General features: G+C 42.5%; 2 protein-coding genes across 12 annotated transcripts in view; one reads left to right on the plus strand and one right to left on the minus strand.

The window, feature by feature from the left end:
• Window positions 1–5,373, plus strand: part of tanc2b (tetratricopeptide repeat, ankyrin repeat and coiled-coil containing 2b) — a 157,975-nt gene extending 152,602 nt beyond the window's left edge. For 9 of the 11 annotated variants that reach the window (XM_030399494.1, XM_030399497.1, XM_030399498.1 and 6 more), the window contains one exon: window positions 117–2,175. In XM_030399494.1, coding sequence (XP_030255354.1) covers window positions 117–2,175 — 2,059 coding nt within the window. Of the gene's footprint in view, window positions 1–116 lie in introns of all 11 variants that reach the window. The other 2 variants (XM_030399505.1, XM_030399496.1) reach the window with 1 other exon arrangement.
• Window positions 5,374–6,383: 1,010 nt separating this feature from the next.
• Window positions 6,384–10,831, minus strand: g6pc3 (glucose-6-phosphatase catalytic subunit 3). Its single transcript, XM_030399511.1, has 6 exons — window positions 10,354–10,831; window positions 8,968–9,074; window positions 8,777–8,867; window positions 8,555–8,673; window positions 7,734–7,875; window positions 6,384–7,655 (listed from the first exon to the last, which is right to left on the minus strand). The coding sequence occupies exons 1-6, from the start codon at window positions 10,569–10,571 to the stop codon at window positions 7,313–7,315; spliced, it is 1,020 nt and encodes a 339-aa protein (XP_030255371.1). The 5' UTR covers window positions 10,572–10,831; the 3' UTR covers window positions 6,384–7,312.
• Between the last annotated feature and the right edge of the window lie 39 nt (window positions 10,832–10,870).

A 10,870-nucleotide genomic window follows, 5' to 3' on the forward strand; every position in this document is an offset into this window, starting at 1 on the left:
CACTCGTTTATGAGATACTCTCCTGACATCTCAAACTCTCTCTGCAGCTAAATAATGTCATTGTTAGTGATTTTGGAGAAAAAATACTTAAATACTTATCGTGCTCATCTTTACAGACAATTTCCTGAAGCCTTAGAGGACCTGAATGAAGCCATAAAGCAGTGCCCCAACAACCGAGAGATCCAGCGGCTGCTCCAGAGGGTTGAGGAGGAGTGTCACCAGCTCAACGAGGAGGAGCACCAGCAGCAGGACCTGGAGCTGGAGCCTCCTCCTTCCCCTCCTCCTACGCCTCCCCCAGAAGAGGAGGAGTCCCTGTCCTTGTCCATGCCTCTTCCCCCTCCCCCAGAGCCCCGTCTGGAGGACATGGAGCCCGTCCAGGACCTGTTTGAGGACGAGGACTACCTGGAGCAGGAGCTGGAGGCCATGTCTGTGGGTCTGCCTCCACCTGAGTCTCACACCAACCCCTCCAGCCTTCCCATCATCCAGAGCCCGCCGCTGTCCCCCACACATCCAGATCAGATCTACTTATCTGGAGGTTCCCCCATGGGCCAGCCCTACGAATACCACCCCACCTCGTCCTCCATGTCCTCTCCAACACGTGGGTCGTATCAGCCCACGTCGCCCTCCCTCTCCCCGACACATCAGAACTCACACTACCGGCACAGCCCGCCTCATACCTCCCCAGTGCACCAGCAGTCCTACGGCTTCAGCCCGCCTTCTATGGGTGCTGGGGATCACCAGAGCCCACCGCCTTCCCCTTTACGCCGGGCTGCTCAATACAGAGCCAGTCCACCAGTAGAGAGCGTTTGTCTGTACAGGTCCCAGTCCGGGTCGCCTGTGCGCTACCAGACAGAGCAGCTCCCCGGCCGACCCAAATCTCCCCTCTCTAAGATGAGCAGCCAGCGTTCGTTCCAGCTGAGCTCGCAGCCCTCTCTGTCCTCCCAGCACCACCAAGCCCAAGGCCTTCGTCTTCAGCCTTCTATAGCTCAAATAGTGCGCACAAACCAGCCCAGCAATGTGATGGGCAACAGCCTGTACAGCGGTCAGATGGGCCACTCCATGGGTGGTCGCTACCAAGGAGGCTCAGTGGACGTGGAAAGCCGGCTGGTGTATCAGCCTTCGCTGGATGGACGGTCCATGCCCCAGGTCCAGGCCAGCCTCAGCTCTGGGGCCCTCTGTCAGCACGGCGGCCGAGGAGGGGTTATGGAGTCGGGCCTGTTGAAGGATGAGCTACCCCAGCGCCCCTCCTCTGCCTACCGCGCCAGCAGCGGGGGCCCGGGGGGCATCCGTTACAGCCAGACACCTCAGATAAGCCGCAGCCAGTCCGCCGCCTACTACCCAGTCTCTGAACATGTACTGGAGCGCGCCAATGCCATGCCCCCCTGCCAGCTGGGCTCTCCCGAGATCCCCCACATGGTGAGACGCCCCGTCAGTGCCAATACTACTGAGATGAAGCAGCACGTGCCCACCCCCAGGCCTCTCATCCATTCTCAGAGCGTAGGCCTTCGATTCTCCCCGTCGAGCAACAACATCTCAACTGGATCCACCTCGAATTTAGCGCCGGGTTTCAGGCCTTCGTCTTCCATTCAGCAGATGGAGATCCCCCTGCAAGCCACATACGAGCGCGCCTGTGATGACATGTCCCCCATCTCGCCTTCGCAGGGCGGCGGGGGGTTGTATCAAGGCGAGACCACCCGCTCTCGGAACACACCCTTCATGGGCATCATAGACAAGACGGCGCGGACTCAGCAGTACCTGCATCAGCCCTCGCGGTCCAGGGCCATGACGTCCATGGACTCCGCCATCAGCCCCACCTCGCCTGGCCAGCTAGTCCAGCAAGGCTCCACCTACAGCCCCCCCGCCTCGCTGGGCAACATCGCCTACTACAACAAGACAAACAACGCCCAAAACGGGCACCTGTTGGAGGAGGACTACTACTCCCAGACCCAGCCCCCCTCTCTGGGCAAGCTGGCCAACGGCTCCCGCGGCAGTGGGGACATCCTGGAGCGGGTCAGCCAGGTGCCCACGTACCCGGACGTGAAGGTGGCGAGGACTCTTCCCGTGGCACAGGCCTACCAGGACAACATGTACCGCCAGCTCTCGCGTGACTCCCGGACCCAAGGCCCCACCTCCCCCATCAAACCAAAGAGACCATTTGTGGAGTCAAATGTGTGATGGCCTGCCTGTGATTGGTTGGTTGGACTGGGCTTGTGAGTGGGAGTGAGAGGAGATAAAATATTTAGCTCAACAGCAGATGCTGCTGCCCCTCGTGTATGTGACATGGACGAACTCACCTAAAGGAACTCATGAGAGACAACACACACACACACACATACACACACACACACACGTAGGGTATTAGACTTTATCTTATATGAAAAACATAACTAACAGTGAGAAGTTTCATTATCATATTCTGCACACCGGTAGGAAAACAGGAGGGTCCAAAGTTCTGATCTCATTCTGAATCAAAGACCAGTGCACTTCCAAAATGTTGTGTGGCACAAAGTTCCCACAACAGGTGGGACCGTCGGAGAGAAAGTACTAATCATCAAATCGGACTCTACTCGTGGACTCTGTATCCATCTTCTGTTCTTTCAAAGTGTGCTCTTAACCAAGGTTGCTAGTAGGCTCTATTCTATGTAATACAATATTATATGTTCAATACTGTACATTGCTCAGAAAATACAAATGGCTCAACAACTCAGTACTTAGAGAAAAATGACAATATTTATAATTAAGTTATATATTGTACATAGAAATAAAACCAGACATAGTTTGCGTTTGAATTGTATTCTGTTAACCCTGCCTTCGTGTCCCACTGCTAGTCATATGGATGTGAGAAAACCGATCCAGGGTTCGGAACGAGGGACAAAGACCAGCTCTGAGTGATAGAGTTGCCTCCTGGTGTTGAAATAAACAAGATTTTGTTGTGGTTTAATGCAAGAAAATGCTTTTTATGCTGCAGTAGCTCCTCAGTTATCCAAATTTATTTTCTGTTTTGATTAATCTGCAGTTTTTTTTTGATAGAAAGTTTTTTCTTTTTGTTAAATGTCAGAAAATAGAAAAATATACACGAGTATAAGCTCCAAGAATCAAATGAGACGTCTTTGGATGTCTTGTTTTGTCCAACACTTTAAGATATTCAACTCAAAATGATATTAAACGACTTAAAAAAGCAGCAAATCCTCATATTTGAGAAGCTAGAACCAGGTGTTGTTTTTTTAAGTTTTTTTCACCAAAATGTGAGGAAACCATAAAAATACAATAGTTTAATATCCCAGAGTCTAGGATGATGTCTTTGGATGTCTTGTTTTGTTCGACCAACTGTTCAAAACCTAAAGAGATTCAGTTTACAGTGATATAAAATGAGAAAAGCAGCAAATCCTCACTTAGGAGAGGCTACAACCGCAGAACGTTTGGCATTTTTACTTAAAAAATGACTGCAATGATCAATTAATCATCAAAATACTATATCCTATTGATTACATTTCAGTTGATTTATGGATGAAGATCTGAAACATGAGCTTTAAGCTGGTATTCAAATGTTTGTCTCTGAATGAAAAATCACTATCGCACGCCTGTTTTTGTTGATTAAATCATTTTTTTAAACCATTTAACCTCCAGATATGTAAATTATGATTTTTCTGTATTTCTTGTTAGTATCTTCACTGTATCACAGACCTCATGATATGCCTTAGTGTGACGTTTAGCCAACTGTCGAGGCTGCAGTTTGACATACTGAACCAGTTTTCTGTCAGTAGGCAACTTTGAATACCCGCTTAAACTTCTGCTTCTATGAAAACAGGATCAGTAGTTGTGTAAAATGTTCGTATGATTGTTCTGCAGAGTTCAGACGGAAACAATGCATTCAGTTTGAATCTTTGGCTGCAGGAGTTTTAACTCATCTCTGACTGGCCGATGTTCCTGTCAAAGGTGATTTCACCAAAGTTCGCCTTTGTCCCTCCTCCGTACGTTACGTAACGCTGTGTGTTCCTTAGAGAGGGTAGAGCGTGCAGTACATATGCTAGTGACGGGTTAACATGGATAGTGCTCAGCGATTAAAAGCAAGCAAATGCATACACGACCACTGTTACAGACGTTCTCCTTCCTCCTTTCTCCTGCATTACTTTTGTGTCGATTCTTTTTACCCACGATGCATTTTTACTCCGCCACTTCTGCACTAAAAATGCCTGTTAAGTTCTTAACTAAAGGGTGCACTTTATGTATTTTACTTACCTTGTTGTTACGATTGTTGACTTTGGAGAAAGTGTGGGCGTGCGATCGGTCAGACCTCTGACCGGTGATACCAGACTATCATAGACACTATTACTATATGATTTACAAAGCAGTGATGAATGACAATATGAAGAGCAAACAAATGTTTTTAAACTGGTGAAGATGTATAGACTTTCTAGCACAAGCTGTATATATATACCGACTCAGATATTCAACGGGTTCGTGAGTTGAGCAAGTGTGTTTCGAGAGGCCATATTTAAGTACTCCACGTCATGAACAAAAAAAATAATATCCATCGCAGTCCTATAACTCTAAATTCACCAGTCTAATCCGCTGGTCTTGCACACGTCTTGAAAAAAAAGTCGAATCTACTGCAAAAAAAAAAAAAAAAGAAAGAAAGAATGACTGAAGTTCCAGTAACGAGAAGCTCCGTAATTTGGAGTTTGGGTGACAAGAGAAAGTGTGATAATGAGAATATTCAAGTTATTTGTATATGTGGGAAAAAAAAGTTATAGACCATTTGTCTGTAACATTTTATTTTGGTTCCTCTGCTAAAGAATATCTAAAGAGAAGACGTTCATTCTCAGTTTCACCCGCTCCCAGAGAGATGCCCCACTTATCTTTACAGAAATGAAGGTATAAACTGTACGATACTTAATTTAAACAGAACTTCTAAATCGAGGATATTTGAGGGTGTATGGTTTCAAAGCTGTCTGTGTATATTAGTTTGCTGTAAATAGTCTGATGCATGTTCTATTCTTTCCACGAGCTCAAGCGGAAACATGTATAGCAGTGTTCTGACTCTGGTGTGTGTGTGTGTGACACGACGTTCGGATCAAGACGAGGAGACTGCTGATCCCCGAACTGTCCTTTATCATTTTACCCTTCAAAAACTCACCAGACAAACGCGAAAAAGGTTTTTTCTTTTGGTTTTATTTTAATGTATTTTGCTTGCTGAGCAGAGTTCTCTTGTCTGTAAATGTGAGCTTTCAGATCGCTGTGATAAAAAGTTTAATTAAAAACAATAAAAAAGAATGTGTTTTTATCTCATGATAACTGATTGTAATCTGTACAGTCAAAAACATATGTATTGGAAAAAAAAAGAACATATTTATAAATGGTTACCAACTGAAACACGCCCTGCATGTCGCTCATTTGTTTTGTTGATTATCTGAATATAACATACTAATTTAATTTGATTATTTGGTCGACAAAACAACAAGTGACACCAATTTTAACAATATGATTCAGTCCAATACAACGGCCATAAATAAGACATTTGTAAAGATATTAATGATTAAGGTGTGAGCAGCGGTTTGACCTCAAGATGGCACGTTGCCCTGGAAATGGTTCTGTTGTGCAATTTTAAAGGTCAAATCCACCCATTTTATACAGTGGGGTCTAAAACCGGAGCACGCTTGTCAAGATATTTATAGTTTGCATTTGTTTTTACTGTAATTTTGTAAGTTGAGTCTTTTAAAATGTACATGAATATCATAATATCTTCATCATTTATCATTTATCCCCTCCACCAAAGGTTATTATGTTTTCATCGTGTCTGTTTGTTTGTTGGTTGGTTGGTTTGTCGGCAGGATTACACAAAAACAACTGACCAGATTTCCATGAAACCTGGATGGAAGATGGGTCTCGGCCCAGAATGGACCCCATCAACTTCTGGTGCAGATCCACATAAAGTGATGGAGCCAGGAAGTCTTTTCCTCTCTTTAAAAATAGCGAGATGGGCTGATTTTAAACAAATTCAGTACATTTCTCAGTGAATAATGTCTGGATCTTGATGAAAAAATTAAAAATCAGGCACGTTTGGGTGGCTAGTATTTACAAGTGATTACAATTTGTTGCAGATCTTGTGTATTTACGTATTTTTACTCAGATTGGACTTGATTGAATTAAAGGAGACTGTTGGGGAATTTCCATTTTTGGGTGAACTTACCCTTTAAAGTCCCTTCTTTATAATACTGCAGCCAAGTGAATAAAAAAGCTCAAGTGACGTCGAGTTTGGAGTCTAAAGGACGAAAACCAGACCTACCTTGATAGTACAGCACACCTGAATCTCCAAACTGTTTGTGGGTGGGTTGCATTGTGGGTAATGTAGGCAAAAGGATTTGACCAGTAAGAAGAATGCGTGGAATAAAAACAGATTTTTTTTTACTGTCCAACTGTCATACAGTGTTACAGGAGTGCAGTGTTAAAGGTCCAGCACGGAGAATCTAGAGGTAGAAAATAAACAAAAGAATTATTAGAGTTTAATCTGAAACTAAGAAAAGTTGTAGTTATTTTAGGAGTCTTTTCTATCTACAGAGGGAGCACGTCGGTGCAACCATGCCACTAGATGCCACCAAATCCTACAAGCTGGACCTTTAAATCAGTGGCGTACTCTCATGACTTTATTACACAATGTAAACAAAAGATTGTAATAAGCAAAAGTAAAGTTCCTACACACCAGAAAGTCGTAATGATTCGTACAGAGGATCAAAAACTCCACAGTGGGAATATAAACAAATAACAGCCACGTATGAACAATGTTTTGGTCCTCAAGACTTCTTTATGTAAATCTTTTTTCCATCTGCTTTAGTGAATCTTTTACTTGATAAAGGTCTGAGGGCTTAAATTAACCTGGTGATTAAAGTGAGCACAAACACTGAGATGGATTCACACAACCTTTTCTTGGGTAACATTCATAAACTCGACCCTGACGATGGATTATATTCTCTGATGCTTTATACCTCAAAGCATCCTCAACAGTTACAGTCATCATATAGCAAAAATACTGTCGTGTTTACAACACTTAATATCATGACATATATATATATATTTTTTTTTACAGCAGATGTGAAGTAAATTAAAAAATCTGCCACATCTCCCGTATAAAAAACAATCAATAACTGAAGTCTCGAGCCAGTGGAGCTGTAAGTGAGGACAAATCAAGATGGAGTGATTAAATACAGCCTTCACCCACAAGAGTACCCGTGAAATGCATTAAATAGACATTTCAAGTGTTTGGAGAAACTGTCTTTAGAGGAGTGAAAGACATCTCTAACAGTGACAACAGATTCTAGTCCTTCTTCTTTTTGTTTGTAAAAAGATGAACCAGTCCAGGGACGAGCACCATGACGACCTGCGGCACTATGATGAACTTAACGAAGAACAGCCCGTAGAAGAGGCCTTGTGGTCGGATCGGGAGCGGCAGGCGGTTGACGTGGTACAGTCCCATGGAGGAAATGGCCAGAGACAAAGCCCGTGGGGCCCAAGGCAGAGAATATCCGCCGGGCTTCCAGTACTGGGCGAGACCCAAACCCAGAAGGGCCCCGCAGTCTCGGGTCAGAGAGGAGAACGGGGCCGTATCCAAACGAATCCACTCCGGACGGCTGCACCATTTCTTAGCCAAAGCAATAGACCTGTTGAATAGATAGAATGTGTTATTATGCACTGAACAGACTCATCAAATTACACATGAATATAATAAAATATCTCACCAGGAGAGATCGATTCCCAGCCACTGCAGTCCAGTGTGCAATATGAGAGTACCGAGCAGCAGACCGATGCTGAAGCTGAAGAAGAACAGCAGGGGGCGACCTTCTGGTACCCTGCGGCTCAGAACCACCCCCAGAATGAAACCTGACCAGAACCAGAAAGGCAGTTTAAATTTACTTTGAATAAAATATAGTACTCGCAAAATATAGAAAAAAAACTGCAATAAAATGAGAAAACATATGTTTTTTTCCTCTGTCAAAGATGTTTTCACACATTTTGTACCTCTGAGTGTTTTTATACTTTAGTGGGAATTGTTGAAAATCAGTGAGACAGAAGTTTGATGGTAAATTTGAATTTATATGATTTTTGCATCATGATGACTAAACACTTAATACAATGAATTAGACAAAATGATCTGGTCCTGTCTGGTTATTTATGAAGCGTTGTGGATTTTCCAAGAACTGCTTTATTTTACTATATATGTCATATATACAGTATGTTATATTCAGAGCTGCAACAATTAATCAATTAGTTGTCAGCTATTAAATGAAGAGCCACTATTTTGATAAAAGGAAAATCGAACTGAGTACTTTTTTAAATTAAAAACAGCCGAGATTCTCTGATTCCAGCTTCTTACATGTGAATATTTTCTGGTTTCTTTACTTCTCTACCTCATTAAAATGAATATGAATTTTATAAACAACAATTAATCGACTGATCGCGAAAATCGGCAAAGAAGACAGCCTAATCATTGGTTACAGCCTTAGTTTATTGTATCTGACATCCCACATGTTTCAGCTTGTGCATGAAGCTGTATTCAGACCTGTAATGGATCCAGCGACCACCTGATGGGGGAAGTGGGCGAGGATGAAGATCCTGGAGATTCCAACTGCGACCAGCATCGCCACATAGAGCAGGTAGGGTACCGCTGCTATCACCACGCTGGAGGTGCAGAGAAAGAGAGACGCTCTGATACATTTAGATTTCTTCATCTGTGTATTTCTAAAGCCAAATAAGCATATGTGTTTATTTCTAACGGGCATACCTGTGAGTACGTGAGTACAGATATGAACCCAGCGTGGACACCACCACCCACCAGACGGCTGCCGTCACCATCGCATGTCCCGACGGGCTTCCTGCGAGACAGACGGCAGCATCAGACCTCTGACTGTGCTATAAGTTAATATACCATCTATGACTCATACATGATCTGTTTTCTCTTTGAGTATTTCTCACCTGGGCCGGTTTCACAGGTGGAGGAAAACTGTAGAACTTTGGGTTGATTGTTGACAAACAGACCTGATTCACCGATCCACCAGAAAGGTCTTTCTCCAAACAGCATCCTGGCAAAATTTTAATCACAACACATAATAATGAACTTTTCTCTATCATACAGGAGCATGCTGCCACCTGCTGTACCACAGTGAGTTACATCATGTCTTTAGGTAGTTTATACTCTGGGTTATGTCCAATAATTACTGAATTCTCCGCTTTTTTCCAATTTGAACGTTAGCCTTAAGTTTTTCTCTTTCTGCCCTGAGTTTTTTTCCATCCTATCAGCACATTCACAGCGTTTTCTTTACAAACCTCATATTTTCCAATACTGTCTTGGACGTGAATGTTGCATTAAGCCATGAACATCCTCACTTAAATTTAGAGAAATCTGCATTTTCTACACTAACCTCTATAAACTGAAGGTTGAAGGTTTAAAAAAATTAATTGCTTTGTTGAGCTTTTGTTAATAACAAAAAAATACAAGTGCATTTAACAGTAATATGACTTTATTTAAATTGTTTAAACTTCCTCTATCCAGATTAGACTAATGACAATAAGACTTATGGTTTGATATTTGTGCAGATACTCTGTTGAATATTGTTTTAACAATGCCTCACACATGAATTATAAACACATTTTAAATAACTATAAATGTAATTATTATAATGCTGTTTTTAAACATTATTAATAGAGTACATTTCCAAACATTTTTACAATGTGCTTTACAAACAAGAAAAAAGTTTTGAAAAATATTAAAAGCAGGAAGAGTCACACTGTATATGTTTATAAAAGAATAATAGAGAGGGAAAGATAAAAGGCAAAGTAGTAAGGATAATAGCAAAATTGATTAAAAACAATTAACTCAATTCCTACTATAACTGCTTTTATATAAAAAATAAGTTGGGATATTTTATCTGTGTCATCAATGTTCCTTTCTGATCACTCTTTTCTCTGTCTTATGCAGGTTTCTTTTAATATCAATAAGAAAATGTCACTATTAATTTATAATCTGAACTGTTTATAAAAGGTTCCGCCTCTAGCCGTTTCACTCCGGACAGTCTACGCTGGTGCACTTACACTTGATGATGCCGGAAGCTGCGACGTCAACACATGAACGTTTGCGTCAACAGAACACAACCCAAATAAATTGCTTTAACGTGACGGTTCCGAATAAAAACTGAAAAAGAAAACACCGCAGTTGTCTTTGTATCTACCGGACATTGACTGATTTAAATAAAATGACGTTTAGCTTCATGCTAACATGTCAGAGATAACAGAAGGTAACAGCCGTTGAGAGCCGTTAAGAGCAACACAGTTAAACAATGTCGGTGTCTCTCTCAGTCTTACCATTTAAACACCAAGTTCAGCCACTCCGATATCGCTGCCACCCACAGCACCGACACTCCAGCTCGTTTGCTGATGAAATATGTGAAGGGGAAGACGAGCAGGAAGGCAGCTTTAGGATCTCCAATATGAGTGACAACGAGCCACATCTTTTCTTGACTCATCGTCCTCTGCTGCAGACTTTCCGCCATCCAGATGCCTTGAGTGTGAATGGCCTCCATTTCTACGCCCTCTCTTTTTTAAACCATGCAGTGTGATGAAGGTTGTTAAAATGCAATCCTGGGTTAATTTTGTAAGCTTCTTCAGGAAGTGCTGCAGCAGCGCGGGCAGTACCGCCTCGTGCCCAGTAGGGGGAGCTCTTTGGTTTGAAAAGCGGTAGAAAAGAAGACAAAGACACAAGTTTCTTCTTCGATGAATAAAATGTGCTCATATAAAACTTAAAGTTCAAACGTCTGACATGATATTTGATGATATAACGTCACGTAAAGTTGATTTAATTTTAAATATAAGTTATAGTATT

This window comes from Sparus aurata, chromosome 20 (genome assembly GCF_900880675.1).
Source record: "Sparus aurata chromosome 20, fSpaAur1.1, whole genome shotgun sequence".
Lineage (NCBI taxonomy): Eukaryota > Metazoa > Chordata > Actinopteri > Spariformes > Sparidae > Sparus > Sparus aurata.